The sequence below is a fragment of the Acomys russatus genome, chromosome 20 (genome assembly GCF_903995435.1).
Source record: "Acomys russatus chromosome 20, mAcoRus1.1, whole genome shotgun sequence".
Lineage (NCBI taxonomy): Eukaryota > Metazoa > Chordata > Mammalia > Rodentia > Muridae > Acomys > Acomys russatus.
This window is the reverse complement of record NC_067156.1, coordinates 3,450,395-3,471,367: the sequence shown is the minus strand read 5'-3', so window position 1 is coordinate 3,471,367 and position 20,973 is coordinate 3,450,395. Positions and strand designations below refer to the sequence as shown.

Sequence of the window (20,973 nt, the reverse complement as noted above, 5' to 3'; positions counted from 1 at the left end):
ATGCCACCAGCACTAGGCTTGCTCAGATTTTTCTTTTGTTGTTTTTGGCTAGTGGGATATTTTTTATTTGTTTATTTACTGGTAAGACTTAAATGTGTATTTCTTTTAAGAATTGCTATTTATAACATTTGCCCACTTTGACATAGATATTTCAAATTTGGTTATTAATTTTTAAATTTAGTTTGGGGATAGGTTAGAAGTATGAGCAGGGAAAAAAAATTAAGCATTGCCCTCTAGGATCCGGATCCTATGTCCAGATTTCCAATTAATTTTTTCTGGCCTTGAAAAGCTATTTCTTGTGTTCTCCCATGAGCTGCAAAGGCAATGGTTCTTTCTCTTTTCTGTATTAGCAGGTAGTGGCTGTGGCCTCATTATGCTGCTGGATGATAACCCCACTTTCGTCTTTTAATCTAGACATGAACACAGAAGCAGAGCAGCAACTTCTCCATCATGCCAGAAATGGCAATGCTGAAGAAGTGAAAAGGCTGCTGGAAGCCATGGAGCAGACCCAAGTGGTTGCTGACATTGATTGTAAAGGTGAGCTCCTGATGCTTGTTGTCCTGAGCCTTCTGCACTGCTCGGCCATGTGGTTACCTCCCACCTTCCCGGCCTTGCCCATGACAAATCTCACTCCCCTTTCCTCGGAAGACCTCCCCGCAGTGTGAAATGCCTTTACTTACATTCTCTAAGGGAGAGAGTTGAGATCCATCCTTAGAATTGTTGTGTCTCCTAGACCCAACAAGTTGCTAGGGTGAGCCCTGATAACGTATTTATTTGTCTTAGAGACACTGTAATTGAGCCAGGCGGTTTGAGTAATTACCATTCGCCAGCATGTAAAGTGCTGTGATCATGCTGAGAGGCAGACAAGCCCCCTGCCCTCCTTGAGACCAGTCTTCTAGATTAACAGACCAGGCTAGTGTCCACTAGAGAGTGGGTGGGTGCCGGGGTGCGGAAGCTCTGTGGATTCATAGACGAGGATGGTAACTAGTTTGAAGGAGTAGCTTCTTAGACATGGATTTAGGGTGATAAATGAAAGACTGGGTGGGACATAACCAGGTGAAGACAGAAAAGAAAAGGACAGACAGAACTAATATGAGACATAGTTAAAAGAGGGGACATAATTATGAGAGAAGATATATTAGCTTGGCTCATGTGATCAGAGGCTACATTGTTCCATGGTGGCTCTTTGGAGGCTGGAGAGCCAGGGAAGTCACTGCAGCAGGGTCCAAAGAAGCTGGCATCCCTTGGCTAAATCTTTAAGCATGCGCGTGCGTGCGTGCGTGCGTGTGTGCGCGCGTGCGTGCGTGTCTGTCTGTCTGTGTCTGTCTGTCTGTGTGCATCTGTCTGTTTAATACAGTAGATGATAAGATAGATGGCATGCTGGGCATGGTTTCCTGTTGTCCGTGATATAGCTTGCCTGTTTTTAGTGACCTCTGAATTTAATCTCACTTCCTGGACTTATGATCAGGAACTATAGTACATCTATTATCCATCTATCATTCATCCATTTCTATATGTCTGCTGTCCCAGAAAGGGCATATGTTTGACCCATATGGAAGGTAGAGAGTAGGAAATGGAAATGTGAAATTTGAAGTCATAGGCCTGAAAACAAAAGAGTGAAAAAGAGCGAAGAGATAAGGAGATAGTAGACAGAAAAACAAAGCTTCCAAAGACAATCGGAGGCCCGGGCAGGTTCTCTAGAGGAACAGAACAGGACTATATTGCATACTAACAGGGGGTCTAGACTGGCTCCCATGGTGCAGTTGGCAGATTCTCAGTGGCTGTGTCACTCTGGGCAGGCCAGAAGAACGGTGGTGGCTCAGATCAGGAGGTTGAATGCCCTAGCAGTATCAGTTTCATGCTGAAGGCTTGTAGGATTCCTACACTGCTCCTGGTCTTCAGTACACATTGGAAGCCCGAAGGAGCTGGGTTCTGATATCAGAGAAGGGGTGCAGCAACAGGGTAGATGAACTTGCCAGCAGGAATGAAGGCAAGCAGGCAAAAAGTTAATCTCTTCCACCACCTTTTTTTCTGGAAGATACCTCCCACACTTAGGGAAGAGAAGTCCTTCTACATCAAATAGCCTGACGAAAAAAAGCATTTACTGGCTTGCTTCTTAGCTGATTCCAGCTTGAGTCAAGTTGACAGCTAAGAGTAGCCACTGAAGATGTTCCACAATGCAGAACTGACAATTGAACTGTGCCCCCCTGGATTTAGTGGCAGCAGTTTTGATGGCAGTTGAGGACAGTGTTAATGTCAAGGTAGGTGATAGGCTTAGGCTGCAGCAGGTGAGTAGGTGATAGGTTAGAGTGATGGCAAAAACAAACAAAGAGTGGAAACAGGGAAGGGCGAGGAGGAGGCTGTGTGCTTAGCCTCGGGACTGCTGCTTGGCTTTGGCTGCTCAGATAGATGATAGAGGCTACTTGTTCCTTCCTGTGAGAAACAGAAGAGGAAGAAAGTGAAGATAGGGCAAGGACAATATCTGAGAAGCTAGAAGGGATGTAACCTAAGAGAGTGCAAAGGCTTTGCCCTGTGGGGGTGGGTGGGTGGGGTATTAAGGAGTGGGAGTGGGAGAAGGCCCTGAGGGGCGGGGTTGTTCTTGCTGGGAAGGTCAGGGAGTTCTGTGAAAGCTTCTGGTTGTGCGGTGATGCTGAAGGGTGAGGTCACTGCTAGTGGGTGTAGGTGAGAGGTGTCCGTAGACGCTGGAGGGGCAGGAGAGACCCTCAGCCAGGCATTGTAGGGAGGATACCAAGAGAAAGAGACGTTGTGGTGCCCTTCTCCTCAGAGTGCTTTTCTCTTTCTTCACCATAGACTACAAGATGACTGTAGTTAAGGAGAAGCTGAGGGAGTGTATTTAGCAGGTTTTGGGGATCGTGATAATGATATTAGGGCTTCCGGTCCATGCCAGAGTGGGTGAAGGGGAGATGGGAGCGGGCTACGGATGTCGCTCCCTTGGTAGAGTGCTTATATAGCATGCAGACGCCCTAGGTTCTGTCCTCAGACCTCCAGGCAGCGTCATGAGCATGCTGCGGCATGCCTGTAATCTCAGCACGTGGCAGATGGAGGGAGGCGGGGTCGCAGAAGGTAAAGATCATCTTTGAGGCCTGCCTGGGATACATGAGAAACACCGGGAAGGAGCTGCCACGATTGCTCCAGGGATGAAGCTGCTTGCTGCCACGCCTGACAAACGGTTGACTCCTGGAGCCTGTATGATAAAAGGAGAGAAGAGAGCGGACTCCTCATGCTGTCCTCTGTTTTCTGCAAGTGAGCCGCAGCATATGTGTATAACACACATGCACACATGTAGATGCACACACAGGCGTGCACACATACACATGCAGAGTAAATACATGAGAAATAGGACTAGAAAACTTGGGTGGCCAGGATGTCCCGTAGGATGGTGGTGGGATGTACAATTTTTCAGGAGGCTTGGCAGGCAGCACCAGGGGAGGCCTTTGCTGGAGTTGTGGCTCAAAAAAGGGCTTGGGACCTGAGCAGAACATTTCTTGACCAGGGCCAGCAGCAAACTTTGAGTGCAGTGGCTCAACATTTGGCTTCTACTTGGTGAGGTGCTGGATATTTCTGAATGAGGAGCCCCCACTTGAGGAAGGCAGGGTCATTATGGGGAAAGCTGAAGAACAGAAGGCAAAAGGTGAGGTCAGGGAAGTAACTCAGGGCAGCGACAGGCGTGGGGCATGGGGGGGAGGAAGAACAGAGGCAGCAAGTGGTACCTTGTGACAGGCACAGGCCCCTGGGCAGCTGAGTCCCACATGGGTGGGATGGGGAAATCACTAGCCTGTGGGAGACACTGCAGTTGTGGCTGAAGAGTATGTGGGCTCGGAATAGGAGACTGAGGAGCTGCAGTGCCTGGTGCCTGAGGGCTGCTGTGCTCCCCTAGCTGTTGGGCTTTGGGGATTTGACAGGGCTGTCATTTCTGCAGTCTGCTTTAGCGTTCTAGCAAGCTTCCGAGGCTATCTCAGCCTTAAGCCCATTAGGCTGTCCTTTATCTCTTTTGCTTAATTGAATTATCCAGCTTTCATTTCTGCCTCTCCTCAGTGTTACTGCCTCTCCTCGGCACTACTGTTTGGATCTGGTGTTGCACTGCTTTTAATGTTGGCTTTGGTTTTCCAGCCGTACTCTGCGGTGCTCAGTAACCCAATCTCCTCATTAACTGAGATGGTATCTGAAGTCAAAGACTCCCTTGTAAGTCACTGTCTAAGCCGCGCACTGTGGCAGCTGCTGCGGGAATACTCTTAGCAGTTGCCACTCTGTGGGCTCCCCAGCTCACCCTCCCTAGTGGTGCAAGGTTTTAAAAGGGGTTGCCTGTCATAAAACGTTACGCTGGCAGAACTGATGGTCGCAAGATGGGTACAGACTAGACTCTTAGAGCCAGCAGGTTGGTGTGGACCAGGGAGTTGGAATAGAACCTTGTGTGGTCGCTCACTTTTTGAAAGAGGGATGTGGTGGCCCGGTTCCCTGCACTTTTGCACCTCCTTCTGTGGTGATATGTCTTGCCTCTCCTCAGCAGTATGAGAGCTATAGGCCATGGTACGTGGTTAGAAAGAAATACTATCTAAAGATACCTTTTTTCCCCCATTTTTAGGAAGAAGTAAGTCTAATTTGGGCTGGACACCTCTTCATCTGGCATGCTATTTTGGACATAAACAAGTGGTCCAGGATCTGTTGAAGGTCTATTTATAGCTTTTTTTTTTTAATGCCTATAATACTGCGGGAATCATATGAAAGCCTTGAGAAAGCACTGAGCCACAATAGCTTACTACAGCAACAGCACATCCTCAGGCACTTTGTCTTTATTTACTAGATACCTGAGAGAGGCTAGTTTAGCAAGTTACAATCACACTTTTTAAAGATTTTAGTGTCACATGATTTGCTTTTAAGATGGCAAAGTAGGGATACTTTTAAGTTTTACAAGCGTGGTAGTGAGAGAAAAGAAGCAAAGCGCATCCTAAATCATTAAAAACTCACGTCAGAATCCGAGAGGCCTCACATGTCTCCTTGACAATTTTTCACATAGCGATATTTTAGAATTGGATTACATTGTGTATTTAACTTATGCATTTAAGCTGTGACGTATTCTTTAACGTAAACGCTTACATATTGAAGATACAGGAGATACTTGGAGGCCCAGCGTCAGCTCTTCTTACAGGCCCTCTGCTGCTGGAGTCGGGGTAGCTGCCCGGGCTTTAGAAAAGCTTTGTGCTTGGCTTACCTAATAGAGGTTTGCCTTTAGGAAACCCACTTACTTTAGCTATGAATTGAATTTACTTTTAGTGACAGCACACTGTATTAAGCTATTTTAAATTTCAAAGCCCTTAGGAATTCTTTGGGTTTGTGTGTGTGTATTTACTAATGTGTGGATGCCATTTAAAGTTTTCATGTTTACTAGGCTGGTGCAAAAGTGAACGTGTTAAATGACATGGGGGACACGCCACTGCATCGAGCTGCCTTCACAGGACGAAAGGTGAAAAACCTTCTATTTTTCTTGTTTGCGATTGAGATAGTCAGAACAGCCAGTCACTGCTGTCTGTTCAGTCCTTCCCACCTGCCCAGCTGCTGGGAAACCACAAGAAAGCGTGGAAAGCAGCTCTTGGTCACAAGGGCACACAGGCCTGAGAATTGTCCATGAGGTAAAACACTAAGGCCGGGAGCTCCAGGTGCTGCTCCTGGTTGAACAAGCTCGCCTCTCAGCCCCTGGCCCCTCCCTCCCCAGAAGCAAAGTGTAAGGGACATTACCTAGGTCACCTTGGGGAAGCACACATTGTGATGGTTCGTGGTGCATTTACACAGTTGCATAACCATCTCCACCACCCAGTTTTGGAACGTTTCTCTCACTCCATTAAGTTCCCCGGGTCCTCTTCCCTGTGCCTGCCTCAAGCCCCAGGTGGCCATCTGTTGTTTTTTCCCTATATAGTTGCCTTTTCCAGAGATTTCTTATAAACAGAAACACTTTTGTACCGTAGTGATGAGGTTCCTCTGTGCTGAGCGTGCACCTCTATCACATGCGCACAAGCATGTGCACAGGGGTGTGGAAGCCCTCCTGTGTGCTGTTCTGTCATTCAGTGCCTTATTCCTTTGAGATAGGGTCTCTGAGAACCCCAGAGATACACTGGCAGCCAGCAAACCCCAGCAGCCCTCTTGTTTCCGTCCTCACGGTGTTGGGGTTACAGGCTTAGATGCAATGGTACCTAACTTTCTATGTGGCTTTGCACAGAGGTCTTGGTGCTTGCTCAGCGAATGCTGAGCCATTTCCCTAGCCCCTCTGCTAAGGTTTAAAAACACGTACTGTAATATTTGAGAGTGTTTTCCTAGAGCCCCTGTGTCTGCATAGCTTAGTGGTCAGCCAGGGTCTAGGTAGCAGTGGGCTCAAGTACTCAGTCCCATGGGGCTTCTGTTTCACCCGTGAGCTCTCAGAGTTCAGGCTTTCTTACTTTTCTTCTTCTTACAGGCCCGACTTGTTTCTCCTGCACATGAGCGGTTCTGTCTAATGCCTGGGACTGTGTGGGGAAGATAACTACTCTCTGGTTGTTTTATTTCTAGGATCTTTCTGTTAGGGCAAATGGCAGAAGAGCCCCGTGCTTGTGTGGTAAGATTCAAAGATGTCTGTACCTAATCTTTGATATCTCTGAGTATGTGTCAGTTGTGGATGGAGCTGAGATTGCTCGTCAGCTGACTGAAAGACGGGCTCGCAGTCCCAGGAGTCCTAAAAGTATGAGAGGGAGGCAGAAGAGGAGCTGAATGAGAGAGAAACCTCTCCAGTGAGATGCTGTGCTTTCAGCTTGGAAGTCATGAGCCAAGCGCCGTTGACAGCCTTGAGAGGCTGGAACTACAGGGAAACAGATTTCCCCCAAAGAGCTTCTGGAAGCATTCAACCTTCACTCCTTTGACTTCATCCAGTGCGCTGCATTTCAGAACTAATAAAGTGTGGGACTACAGGACTGATTTGCAGTGTTTTAAAATTCCAGGTTTGTGGCAGCTAAAGCAGCAGTGGAAAGCTAGTACTCCATTGGGAACAGCAGCCCTGTGCTGCCAGGGGCTGTGGGTTTGCTTCCTACTGTTGCTGCTGTTTTTTACTTAGGGTGCTTCTGCCAAAGCAAGTCAGTTGAGTGTAGTAGAAAGCTACCAGTCACTGGCCTCTCTGCTCCGGACAAACTTCCTTGGTAGGGGCTGGGGAACTGCCTCAGCTAGAAGCCTGGCGGTATCCGGGGCTCCCAGCTGACATGGTAGTCTGTCTGCTTCTCTGGGTCTTCTGAGTCTAGTGGACACCTGGTTTGTGTAGGTGCTTTTGTCCAGTTTTGTGGTCATCTTTCTAGAATAACTATTCTTTGAGCTCTTAATATCCTAGCAGCCAGAAGTCGCCTCATTCCAAATTTTCGTAATTTTTTCTATTATAAAACAAGTGACCTAGTGAGTATGTCATAACGTAGTCTGTGTTTCCTGTGGACACAGCTCTTCATGGGCTTCTGTCGCTTAAAGCGTGTGGCACCTTGCTCCACAGTTTCCATCCTTCTAATGATGTTTTGTATCAACCACCAGACACGCACCTGCTTTTATTAGGATGGTTTGAATTAACTTCTTCTTGCCTGTTGGGTCATAAGTTGATACTTGTGAACCAGGTATGACCCTTAACTAAAGCTGACACAGACACCTCCCTTTTTAGGACAATGAGCAACAACACACGTGGTGTGATCCTTGCTGAGCCATAGGTGTGAACACTACTTAGCATTTCCATTCATGGCCCCGAACTTTTCACCCCTTTCTATCAAGGTCAGAACATTCTGTTTCCATTTCTCCTCATATGACCTATTTCTGATGTGAGTCTCCCGAAGTTCCTGACTTTTTGAAGCTGGTGAGAAGCTCTACTTTTCCAGGTCTCTCAGACACGGTTCAGAATTTCCACTCATCGTGCACCTTGTGTTGGGGTCACTGCTGTGTGTCTTACCCTCCTATGATGCCTTGTCAATATGGCTCCCAAGGAACTAGCAACTTCCTTTCGTCCTGTGTGAATGCAGCACAGATCTCACTGCCCATCCCTAATCACCTAGATCCAGCCAGGCCATCGGCTGTGCTCAGCTGTTCATGTAGTTGGCCATTTCCACTGTTTTCTTCAACTCTGACTATGTGATCATGCTAAATTGGGCCTTAGTCTAAAAATCCAAATGTGTTCAGGGAATATTTAGCTGAAATAAACGGTTATATCATTCATGTACAAATATTAGGTTTATATATGTGGTAATTAAATATAGTTAGACAAAAAGTTTAAAATCTTTTATCATGAATATAATTTTAAGTATCTTACAAACTTGAAATTAAGTGATTTTAAATAGAATATTGAGCCAGGCGGTGGTGGTGCACGCCTTTAATCCCAGCACTCAGGAGGCAGAGGCAGGCGGATCGCTGTGAGTTCGAGGCCAGCCTGGTCTACAAAGCGAGTCCAGGACAGCCAAGGCTACACAGAGAGAACCTGTCTTGAAAAACCAAAAAAACAAAACAAAACAAAACAAAAACAAACAAACAAACAAACAAAAAGAATATTGAGTTGAAATTTAGGAAGAAAAAAAAAACTGTAAAAGTCTTTAAATCTTCTTACTCCAAAATATGTAAATTCAGCTCCCCAAATTTAATGAGCACATGGTTGGCTTTTCTTGGTATGTTAGCGACCCCTAGTGTTTCATACTGGAAATAAACATAACAGTTTTTTTTTTTTTAAGTGTTGTATTTGGCATTTGTTCCTTTCTTTTTCAAAGGCATTTAGAATTTTAGAATTTTTATACCTTTTGTAAATTGTTTAAAATAGTGACATAATAAATATAGTAAATATTTCGTCTTAATATTTAGTGGAATTGGAAATAAATTTAAAATAAATGCTTTCCAGATATAGCCCCTCAGGAGTTATATACCCTAATAGAGTGGTAAGTGAGCTGAAGTTTATGTAAGGATTCCCCTGTACCTAAGATGTGTCATGCACCACCCAAAATTGACTAACTTGTTTGACTTTTTGGTAACCAGCTGCACTTAAATAGAGATGGGCACATTGTGTTTGTTCTTTGGGAAGCAAGCTGAGGTGCAGGTCAGTACAAAGCAGGTCTGTGCTGTGGGATCACTGTTGTGCAAGAGTGGAGGTGTCAGGGCTAGACAGAGGCTAGGTCATGCTGTGGCTCAGTCTCGTGGGATGCCTCAGGCACAGTGGGGAGCCTTACAGCTTTGTACTGCTAGGTACTGGGGACACGTGCTCAGGAGGCGTGGCTCTGCATGTCATGCTCCATAGCTGCTGCAGGTAAAGGCTGCATCCTGGCTGCTCCCCAACCCTGCAGTCAGAGATCTTAGTCCTTCAGGGGTCTCAGAACTTCTCCCACAACCCACCATGTGTGAGAGCAGCAAGCTCAGGATGCCTGTGTGCCTCTCCCAGGAGGAGCCTCTGTGGGAAGGCTGGTGGGGCATGGTAACTCTTGATGCACACCTGAACCAGCTTCTTGCTGCCTGATGCCCATTCTGGATTCTTTACCTTTCACTAGTGACTTAGGTCTCAGCCCTGGTCACCATGCCCTACACTGCCCTTGCCTGTCCGCTCTCACTAGACAAGGTCATGCGTGGTGATGTATGCCTGTAGTTCTCTCCCTGAGGAAACAAAGGCAGGATCAGTAATCCCAGGCCGATTAGGAGTGCATAGGAAGTCTCTGCCTCAAAACACAACTGGGCAAACAAGTAGACGAGACAAGAGCAAGAGAGCAAAAGCCCAGGGCTTCTGCTTCCTGTGTCTGTGCTGATTCTCCTCCAGGGCTTGTAGTTAGCCTTGTTTCAGATGGTCAGGCTCAGTTGCCTCTAAGGTGATGGTGACTCTTTTTGCCTGCTGGTTCTTGACCCTGTGCGTGTGTGTGTATGTGTGTGTGTGTGTGTGTGTGTGTGTGTGTGTGTGTGTGTTGGTGTGTGTGCATGGGAGGCACATGTACCTCAGCCCTTGGCACACATGAGCAAGTCTAGGGATAACTTGCAGAAGTGGTTCTCACTGTCTACTGGGTGAATCCTGGCAGAAAGGCTTGGCTGCAAATACCATCTTGTCAGCTTGCTCTTTGCTCTTGGGAAAATATCCTGGCATTAGTCAGCCACTGGTCTTAGAAAAATTGAGATGGCAAGGCCCCTTAATCCTCCCTAAGATTTACCCCACTTCCCTAGTTGATGGAGAAGATGGTATGAGGCTTCTTAGATGCCCACTGGGATGAGGCAGAGCTGTAAGCGTATACTGCTGTCTACATGGACACAGGCTGCCCTTGATCTTTTTCCTGATTGGATTGGGAAAGAGCAGGCTTTCCATATCAGTGGCTGTGCAGCGTGTGCCAAGTATCCCTTTCCCCGGTGAACAGTGCACGGGGCAGAGCAGCTGCCATTGAGACTGTTCTGTTCGCTTGAAATCATGGAAGTCCCTGTCATCCTCTGCTTCCCATCTGGTGTCTCTGGTGGTAGCAGAGGGTGGATTAAGTGGAAAGTGGTGGGAGTGTCGTCAGTGCGCCCCTTTCATTACCCCCACCTCTCCGCTCTGCCAGTGCCTGATGTCTGTTTTTCTCTAATACTGTTGTGTGATAAAACTTTTCCTGGGGAGATACAGTGCAGAGGTCTGCTCCCCCCAGGTAAGGAACCCACCACAGACCAATGTATGGATACCACCAAAGTCCAGCTTGGCAAACCGATGGACTTTATAGGGATTATTTAGAGGACCAGAAATGACTCCAAACAGCTGCACCACCAAAGCTCACTCTAGTATGGGTGACAGCTCTGAAACCTGGGACCTGAGCACAGTGTCTTTTGCAAGTGACTGGTCTAAACCCCTTCCAGGCAGCTAGGCTGGTCTGTGCTCCTTCGAGGGAGCCCACTGCCCTCCGTGTCCTCTTTGCAGAGCTGACAGGTACTCTCAGCTTTTATTGTGTACTCTGGCACAGAGGGTCCTAGTGAATCCGGTCAGTTGCAGGGACGAGCTGGAGCTATTTTGAGTTCTTTACTTTTCTTATTTAAAGAGCCTCCTGCTTGATGGGATGTTTTCATCTTGGAGGAGATTGTTAGACACCAAATGCTGGTCATCAAGCCCAGGGCCTTGACCGTGCTGCACAGCGCTCTACTGATGAACCCCTGCCCCTTCCTTCTCTTGGGTTTTTAAAGATGGTACTAACTCTGCCGTTCTTTTATGTAGGACAGGAGTTTTGGGTTGTCCCGGCTGATGGCTGGAAGAAGGCAGTTTTAAGGCCTTCCACTTGGCTACCGACCACGCAGGCACTGTGATGATCATGCCGACAACCAGTTTGTCTGCACCAATTTTTCATATGGGCCTGGGGAAATGCCAGCTGGTTATGTTTGTGGACCCAGGACACACACTGTGAGCACATCTAGGCTGGGGTGAGAGTTCTCTTCCTTCGGCAAGGATCCTGATGACACTTCCTGTCTTACACTGTCATCTCAGACCCTGTGAACAGTCTGTGCTGTGGTCAAGGGTTCGCCTTTCCTAAGAGTACAATTACTTGAGTAAGTGGTCATTTTGGGGACAGCCTGGAGTAAATAGTTGATTAAATAGTCCAAAGCTGACTCAGCTCCAGAAACTGGATTAGGTGGTGTTGTGTCTTGTACCTCCAGCTTCTGATGATCGCTCGTTGATTTTCTTCAATAGCAGTTGAGCCATAATGAGATAGCTCCCAGCAGTATGGACAAAGGATGACCCCCGGCATGAAATGGCAAGATGTCCACTTGCCACAGAAGACTGCTTTTCAATAGCTCAGCACACTAGATTGGATAAAGTATGAAAGGCTAGAAAATACATGAGGTAATCATGTCTCAGGAGCCCAGAGGCCTGTACCAGAGGGAATTGTGGGTATGAAGTATACAAGCCTCCCTGAGGAGCTCACTAATGATGTCACCTGTAAACAGTTGGGCCTTTGTGAGAGAGTGCTGCATGTGGGTTCACTGACTGCAGTGGGAAGCAGTGTTCCAAACACTTGTGGTCAGAATTGACCTAAGCAGCAAGCCTGGTGGCCAGAGAGTCAAGGCTGGGAGGATGGAGAGTTAAGGAAAAGTAAAGGGACACACGGCAGAGATAACTACTTTGTTCATATTTGTCACTGAATCCTTTATCTTACTGTTTTTGCTGGTGCGCCTTACACACCCTGCACAATACCTTCCACTGACTCATACCCATAGGTCCACCTTTTGCCTGCAGCTGCCTCATCTGCCTTGCACCTGCCACAGGTGAGCTGCCACTCCTGACTTCCTGTACTCCCCAGAGGGTGTAATGTTACAAATCATACATTATTTTTTTCTTACAGTAGTGAGGTGACACGGTCTAGTTTTCTAAATCCCAGGAGGACCCTGAAAGGCCCAATTAGCTTAGGAAACAGGCTTTCTAATTTTTAAGCGTGCATTTGTTTAAGCATTATGAGTCAGTTAATATTGAGCATTCCTTAATCCTTTCTTTTTTTTTTTTTTTTTAAAGAATACTTTTTTTTTTTTTTTAGATTTATTTATTCATTATTATGTATACAGTGCTCTGCTTGCAAGCCAGAAGAGGGCGCCAGATCACATTACAGATGGTTATGAGCCACCATGTGGTTGCTGGGAATCGAACTCAGGACCTTTGGAAGAGCAGGCAGTGCTCTTAACCACTGAGCCATCTCTCCAGCCCCCTTAATCCTTTCTTATGTGTGCTGTATGTATACATATTACGTTATAATGCCATCTAATATTGTGAAGCCTTATAATGAAAAAGCTGGTGACCCTTTCAGTGGTTTCTTTTGGTTCATATTTGAGAGCAAATGCTTTGTGCAGCCCCTCGGTTTTTTTAAACCTTCTTGTTTATAAATCAAGTACTTATATTATTGAGTCTTTGTGTTTTCTTCTTAAATGTTAGATTTTCTATTTATTTGTTTCTGGCAGATAAGCATTTTTTTTTTTTTTTTTTTTTTTTTTTTTTTTTTATGATTTTACTTTATGTGTATGAATGTTTTGCTGTCTGCACCATGTACATGCAGTGCCTATGGGGTAAGAAGAGGGTGTTAGGTCCCCTGGAGTTACAGATGATTGCAAGCCACCATGCGAGTGCTGTGAACCCAGGTCTTCTGCAAGAGCAGCGGTGCTTTTAACTGCTGAGCCACCTCTCCAGCCCCCCAAATAAGCATTTTAAAGTGTATTTCCTTACTTTTACAATTTCTTACATACACACACTATCTCTTTTTTTTTTTCCACACACTATCTCTTAATCATATCCTTCACCAGCCCCCTGCACATTTCCTTTGGATCCCCTCAACAAATTCTCTGCCGCCTCCTCCTTCTCCTCCTCCTCATCTCTTCCTCCTCCTCATCTCCTCCTCCTCATCTCTTCCTCCTCATCATCGTCATCATCTCTTCCTCTTCCTCCTCCTCACCTCTCCCTTCTCCTCCTCATCTCTTCCTCCTCTTCTTCCTCCTCATCTCTTCCTCTTCCTCATCTCTTCCTCCTCCTTTCTTCCTCTTCTTCCTCATCTCTTCCTCTTCCTCATCTCTTCCTCCTCCTCATCTCTTCCTCCTCCTTTCTTCCTCTTCCTCCTCCTCATCTCTTCCTCCTCCTCATCTCTTCCTCTTCCATCACTTCTTCATCATCATGTCCTCCATTGTTGTTACTGAGATCTACCAGTATCTATACCCACAAGGAAAAATGACTTCCCCTCCCCCCCCTTTTTTTTAGCATGGGTTGTTTCTCTTCCTTCTCCCCACCATAACCACCATAATCCTTGCCCAAGCAGGCTCCTCTTGCATTTCTCATTCTCTTAATCTGCAACTGGACTTCAGTTAAATACATTATTCTGACCATACTAGATTTAGCTCATAGGGTCCTATATGTGTTTTCTTTGTTACTAATTCATTATTTCTTTTTCTGGACCTAACACTGTCTTAAACATCCTTCATGAGCTCTGTTTATCCTTACATAATGAAGATTAAAATCTTTGAAAGTACCTCAGGTTTCTGTCTACCACTTCTCTGTGTAGCCACGTGTCCTGTGTAATGACCCCTCTGTAACCAGCCCTCCAGTTCTCTGTCCTCTGGCTCTCCGGTTGTCAGTACGGAGCTGCAGTTGCATTGTCCTGAGAATCCTGTCTACCTCTGGCCTGTGGTCCGGTGCCTGTGGTCTGGAGGACAGTCATCCAGGCCAAGGCTGCCTGGCACACCAGCTTTTTAAGATGTCACGTATTTGAACATAACTTTTACCATTTTGGTTCAGTGATAGTTTGGGAATCACCTGTCGGAATCTGGAAGGCCTTGGTCACTCTTGTAGCTTTCAGCGGTGTGGACAAGTCTAGACTTGTGATCTGAGGTTAATTCCTGTGCTGTTTAACCATGGAAGTCTAGCTAGGTAAGCCCACGGCAGGTAGCACATGCATCTGGGAATTTCCTGTCTTGTTCTTAGTTGGCTGTGACTGTATCATGTGGTATGAGAGCCAAAAAATTCTGGGAAGCATTGCTAGAAGAAGCAAAAATAGTGCTGGAACAACACTGTCTCTTTTAGGAGATTCCTACAAGTTCTCACAGGATGTGTGCTTGTCCCCTTGGCTAGAACAGTCCTGTGACCATACTTGCTAAAGCGTAGCTGGGAAGTGGACCTTCGAGTTTAGGCAGTACATACTTACCTGAAAATGCTACTAGCAGTGTGAGCATCTTCCCCTGCCGTTACTGTCATACGACTTCACTCTGCTTACCTTCTGGCTCCAAGTCTGTATTAGTTTTGCTGCTGTATAGATATCATTAAGATTCAGTGGAGAACTCCGCATAGTTCTCTGCTCAGGGTGACCTGAGGCTGCACTCACTATGTCAGCTGCACTCACTATATCAGCTGCACTCACTATGCCAGCTGCACTGCTCTCTTCTGGGGCTTGGAACCACTTGGAAGTGCATATAGGCTGTTGGCACAACTCACTGAAGTCACAAGGCTGAGGTCCCTGCTTGCTGGGAATTGTTTACAGAGGCCACACTCAGGCTTAGCTCCATGGAGACGTCTTTTCCAGGAAGTACCCAGCTCTTTCCTCCAGCCTTTTCTGAGTCTCACACCATCTCCTAGGCTGGCTTGGAGCTTATCCATAGCTCAGGATGGCCTTGGAATCATGGCAGTCCTGCCTCACCCTCATGAGTGCTGGGCTCATACCATGCCTGGCTTTCCAGCCACTCTCAGAGGACGAGCTTAATAGGGTCTGTCCACACAGCACAGTCTCCCTTGACGAAAGTCGGTTGTGTGGCTCTCATGACCCAATTACAGAAGTGAATCAACCATGTGTCCAGTCTAACATGAGTAGAACTTGACTATTGATTGTCACTGTAGAATGAACTTGGCTGAGTTTGCATAGTGCACAAGGCTACACTTTTGTAGCTGTTTAAGCTGTTTTCTCACAAAGATGTAACACATTTATTAACGTCTCGCTCAGGTACCACATCTAAACAGAGCTGATACTAGTTCATACCTCACAGAGTTTTGTGAATGTTTGAATCAGTGGCTGCAGGTCATGGACATGAGTTGCAGAAGTTGATATAAAGCTGATTGTTCTTCTAGTGGTAGTGGATTTAAATACATTACATAGTGAAATTATAAAATCCAGTGTAAAGCTCTACAGTTTCCAAATGCCTATTCTAATTGTATAGAAATTCATTGAGTTATATAGTCTTTGACAGATTAATTTATGTGTGTGATTTTTTTTAAAAAGTTACAATGTACTTAATAATAAAGTTTTAAAAATCAGCATGGTAATATTTTCAGCAGCATCATTCATAACAGACAAAAACCCCAGAAGCCTAAATCTTCATCAGTTTCTAACAGATAAGCAAGGTGTGTTTTCCTGGCAGGCGCTGGAGAAGTCATTCAGCGACAGAGGTATGAAGTGTTGGTGCCTGCCTGCCCAAGCCGAACAACCGTGCCTGAAAGAACCCGTGGCATACGGCCAGGCACCGTGTGTGTGTGATTCCCTCACTGACATGCTCAGGAAGCATGTCCATAGAGACTGAATGCAGAGGAGTGGTTGCTAGGGGACAGGGAGAAAGGATCAGAATAGCTGGAGTGGTTATCTGTGGATATGGTGGTGAAGTGTTGAGGGTGATGAAATGTTCTAATATTCGGTAGTGTACGTTACAGCACAGTTCTGTGAGCACACTAAAAGCCAAGAGTTGTGGCCTTTCACAGGGTAAAATTTATGCTGCGTGAGTTACTCCTTAGTAAATTGCTCAGAAAATAATGTGGGTGTTTTCCTCTTTCTCCCTTGAAATGAGTTGTATGATGATGGCAACAGCAGCATTGTGGCTCAGGGAGGAGTCACTGACAGTGGATGCGGAGTGCCTTAGGTCAGGTGGGGACACGACATAGTGACTGTGTTAGCTTTTCTGTAGCCTTTGCTGTGTAGTCCCACCGTGAGTGGGGCATTCACTTAAAAAGGAGAACAAAACAAATATAGACTTTAGTCTTTGACTTATTAGACGGCTTGCTCAAAGTGTGACATTTTATTTATTTATTTATGAATAAATGTTCAAAATGTGGCTAGTATTCAGGTGTGGGGAGAAAAATGGACCACATTCCTTCTGTCAGTGAGGGGAAGCAGATACTAAATATGGAGGGATGAGGAAAGTAAGTAGATGGAGCAGGGGGTTGCCAGTTAAGAGGCAGCTAAGTTCTATTTTATGTAGCATGGTCCCCGAGCCTGCTTTGAGCAGGAGTTTGTCTCAGCTCTGGGTATAAAAAATACTGCTCTCAAGTTGACACCCTTTCCAGTCTGTTCTCAGGTCTGTCGTTTAGCTGGTTTCTCTGAGAGGTTACTGGTGGCTGGCTAGCTCTCAAGGTTTCTGTTTTTATGCTCTCCGGTCTGCCAGCTGACCACTTCTGGGAGGCGTCGCCACAGCCTCCCTCCTGCTGCTCCTCCTGCTGCTCCTGCCCCCTCTTCCTCTTGCTCCTCCTCCTGCTCCTCCTCCTGCTCCTCCTGCTGCTCCTCTTCCTGCTCCTCCTGTTCCTCTTGCTCCTCCTCCTGCTCCTCCTGCTGCTCCTTTTCCTATTCCTCCTCCTGCTCTCCTGCTCCTCCTTCTGTCCTTCTGCTTCTCCTCCTGCTCCTCCTGTTCCTCCTGCTCCTCCTTCTGCTCTTCCTGCTCCTCCTTCTGTTCCTCCTGCTCTTCCTGCTCCTCCTGTTGCTCCTGCTGCTCCTCCTCCTCCTCCTGTTTCTCCTCCTGCTGTTCCTTCTGCTCCTCCTGCTCCTCCTCCTGCTGTTCCTGCTCCTCCTCCTGCTCTTCCTGCTCCTCCTGCTCCTCCTGCTGCTCCTCCTGTTGCTCCTGCTGCTCCTCCTGCTGCTCCTCTGGCTGCTTTGATGCTTCTTTCCTTAGAGACTTTCTCCTGCAAGCCGTCTTTGCTGTTTGAGGTCTCCGAAGCCTCATGTATCCAAAAAGGGACTCCCCGTCCTCCTTATTGAATCCTGCACAGTATTTGCATTAGCGCTCAAAATACTTCACTGTGGAGACCCTTCGTGCCATACACACTCAGGAGTAGGGACATCCTCATTGCTCTTTACCTAGACTTCAGCCCTCAATCATTTTACTAACTTAAAAAACTTTCACATTTATGCTGGGGTTGTCCCAGTGAGTGTCATGGTCTCAGCTCCAGTTTTGTGAGAGCCTTCTGTTTGTTGTTCCCCACTCCCTAATGTTCAGGCGTGAACCCAAGGCCCATGCCCTGCATGGGAGTTCTCATTTTCCCTGCAGTGTTTGCTATCTAGGAATGGTGTCTCTGTGGGGCCTTTTAAAAAGAATTTGGGGAGGTAGTGAAAGGTTTAGACAACAAATGCAGTGAATTAAAGGCATTCTCCATGAGGGAAATGTAAGGGGAGTCAGTCTTCAAGCACCAGGGGCACCTCCAGACTAGAGGAAGAGATCTTGAGGCATGAGGAAGATGATAGAGAGTTGTTTTGTGTCTGCAGAGCTTCAGAAGGCAGCGGGGCCTTGAACTGGGTCTGAGAGCAGCACAGTTGGGCTTATAGGCTGTCCTGAGAGCTGTCCACTGAGATGTTAAAATAGTCCCCAACTTGTCTTTCTGGGTGTCTCATCAATGTCAGTGGGTACATGCAGTCACCACTTAGGTTACCTCCTGGAGTGTAATTTTGACTCTGAATAGCACATCTCTATTCTGATACTAGCTTCTTTGGAGAGCTTGTCTTCATCATGCAGTAGACTTGGAGGCTGTGAATCAGGAAGTTTAGGGGCAGGGTTCTGTTTGTTCAAATGCTTTTTCATGCATTTTATTTATTTTAAAAATTGCCTATTTTGGTTTTTGAGACAAGATATCAGTATGTTGCATAGGCTGGCCTTGAACTCATGATCTGTTTTCTTAGCCTCTTGAATGTTGGGCTTACAGGCGTAAGTAAGTTGCTATAACTTCCTCTTTGCATTTTAAATTTGGACTGTCTTTTTTTGTGTGTGTGATGACAACACAGAGACCTTTTTATTAAGCCCATACTGTACACTAGGAATAGATCTACATTCATATTTCTGCATCCATTGGGCTCTCAAGGTAAACCAATGCATACACAACTAGGACTGTCTTTTTATTGTTAGTTGTAAAGTCCTTTTTATGTTCTTTGTACAAGTCTCTTACACGAGTTGTAATTTTTTTTTTTTTTTCCTCTGAGACATGGTTTCTCTGTCCTGGCTGACCTGGAACTTGCTCTATAAACCAGGCTGGCCTTAAACTCAGCAATCTGCCTGCCTTTGCCTCCCGAGTGTTGGGATTAAATGTGTGTATCACCACTACTGTAATTTTTTTTTTTTTTTTTATCATTCTCTGGGTTTTTCACTTTCTCACATGAAATATTTTTATGAAGTGTTAAGTCTAAAATGACATGAACTACGGAAGTATCTTTAAATTTTTTGCTTTACTAAAATACTAGTGGGTTTCCTAGCTGTTTCCCTTTGTATCCCCTATGGCCTCTCTACTGGAGAAAAGCCAGGCAAGAGGACTGTTCGAGGCCAGCCTGAGCTACATAGAAGGTTCAGGCTTACTTGAATGAATGCTGACTGGAAAGACATAGGCTAAAATGTTTGTTATTGTTAATTATAGTAACTAAGATAGTAGATGCATTTTTACTCATTGTATTTTAGATATTATTTAAGTGTTTCTGTTGTATCAATACTTAAAAATAATGTGAGAGACTTTATGGCCTAAAGGAAAGATGACAAGTGTAGGACAGCCTGAGACCATCTCACTCCGTGTGTGTCAGTCTAGAAGTTAGAGCACCACATGCTGTGGAGCCGAGCGCAGTGTGGCTGCCCCCCCTGGGACCTGTGCATCCCAGGGCACGCGCCGTGCTTGTGTTGTCTGGGTCCTCCATGTATACTGTCTTAGGCTGTGTGGCTGCTTCACTGGTGCCAGTCTATTACCAGTCATACTGAAGTTGCAAGAGTTAACCATGTTGAGTACCACTCTCAGTACCACTCTCTTTGTTGAATATTGACTTCAGGAAATTGTTTGAGTATACACTTCTTTCAGTGTGATTTGTCCCATCGGTCTGTGTTGCTTTAGAAAATATTTATAAAATGTTAAAATTAGTTTATGAAAATGTGTTTAAGAAATTCTTATTCTCATCAAGCCTTATTAAAAAAAATGAATGAATATACTGAATTCTCTCTAAATTGTGATTTTTTTTCTTACATATTTAGTGTAACCCTGAGTTATTTTCATAAAATAACTAGATAATTTACTTGAAGGTTTTTTTAAAAAGCTTTATTTATCTTTGTTATGTAGTTGAAAGTTTTGCCTGCATGCATGTATGTGTTCCATGTCCATGCCTGTTGGATGCCCTGAAGCTGGGATACGGAAAGGTTGTGAGCCATCATACAGGTGCTGGGAAGTGTGCCTGGGTCTTCCACACAAGCAATGAGTATTCCTAAGTGCTGAGCCACCATCTCTTTAGCCCTCAAGTAATTTACTTGTACAAGCCAACTACAGAAATGGTTGCAGGTTGGGAATTGTTTGAGCTATTATAAGTTATTACCAGAATTGTTACAGACATAATTGATTTGGTACGAAGATTCTTATATAATCTTTTCTATTTTAGAAATTATAGCAATCAGTAATTTGGAGAAGGACTGTCATACCATAAAGTGGCGACTTAACAACTGAAACAATTTCCCTGTTTATTTAGGAGCTGGTAATGCTTCTTTTAGAATACAATGCTGATACTACGGTTGTAAATGGGAGCGGACAGACAGCAAAAGAAGCCACCCATGACAGAGACATCAGAAACATGCTTGAAGGTAAATATGGTAAATACGGATCTTAACATAACCAGTGTTTTGTTTTACTATTGCTAAGGCCAGATGAGTAAACACAGCTCTGTGGTACCCATACAGATAATAACAAAGCTATCTGTGTTGCTGATGTCATCACAAAGCCGTTGTTTAGATGCAGTGTTTGCTCGCTCTGTTAGCTACTTGTTCCTGGGGCAGAATGGCTGACCCGAGCAGCCGAAGAAGGAAGGATGTAGTGTGGTTCACAGTGTGGAGGGGGTGGAATCCGTCACAGCAGGAAGGCATGGCAGGTGGCTCCATGGTGGTGGGAGCATGTGAGTGGGACTCTTCTTCACTTTGGAAGGCCAGGAAGCCAAGAGAGGGCCAGACATGGGGCAGGGCTGTGAAGCTAGCTCAGGCCCACCTCAGTTACCCACTGTACTCTGCTAAGTCCCACCTCCCAAAGGTTCCATGACCTCCCAAAACACAGCCACCAGCTGGGGACCAAATGTTCCGATGCCTGGGACTGGGGAACATTTCACATCCATGCTGTAGCATTTACTTTATGACTATTAAAATCTTCACTTATAGAAGAACATAGCAAGTTAAAAATATGTTCTCAGTGCACAACCAAATGAGGAATAGAAAATATAGCCACGAGGAGGTGTGGCCTAGGATACACTGCTGCAGTGTGCTAATGAG

The 20,973-nt window shown here is 45.7% G+C and overlaps 1 protein-coding gene across 1 annotated transcript in view; it reads left to right on the top strand.

Moving 5' to 3' along the window:
- Osbpl1a (oxysterol binding protein like 1A) overlaps nucleotides 1-20,973 on the top strand; it is a 194,093-nt gene that overhangs the window by 10,798 nt on the left and 162,322 nt on the right. Inside the window, exons 2-5 of the mRNA XM_051163746.1 lie at nucleotides 415-537; nucleotides 4,604-4,689; nucleotides 5,408-5,482; nucleotides 20,187-20,298. Of these exons, the coding sequence (XP_051019703.1) occupies nucleotides 417-537; nucleotides 4,604-4,689; nucleotides 5,408-5,482; nucleotides 20,187-20,298 (394 nt within the window). The 5' untranslated portion in view covers nucleotides 415-416. The remainder of the gene's footprint in view (nucleotides 1-414; nucleotides 538-4,603; nucleotides 4,690-5,407; nucleotides 5,483-20,186; nucleotides 20,299-20,973) is intronic.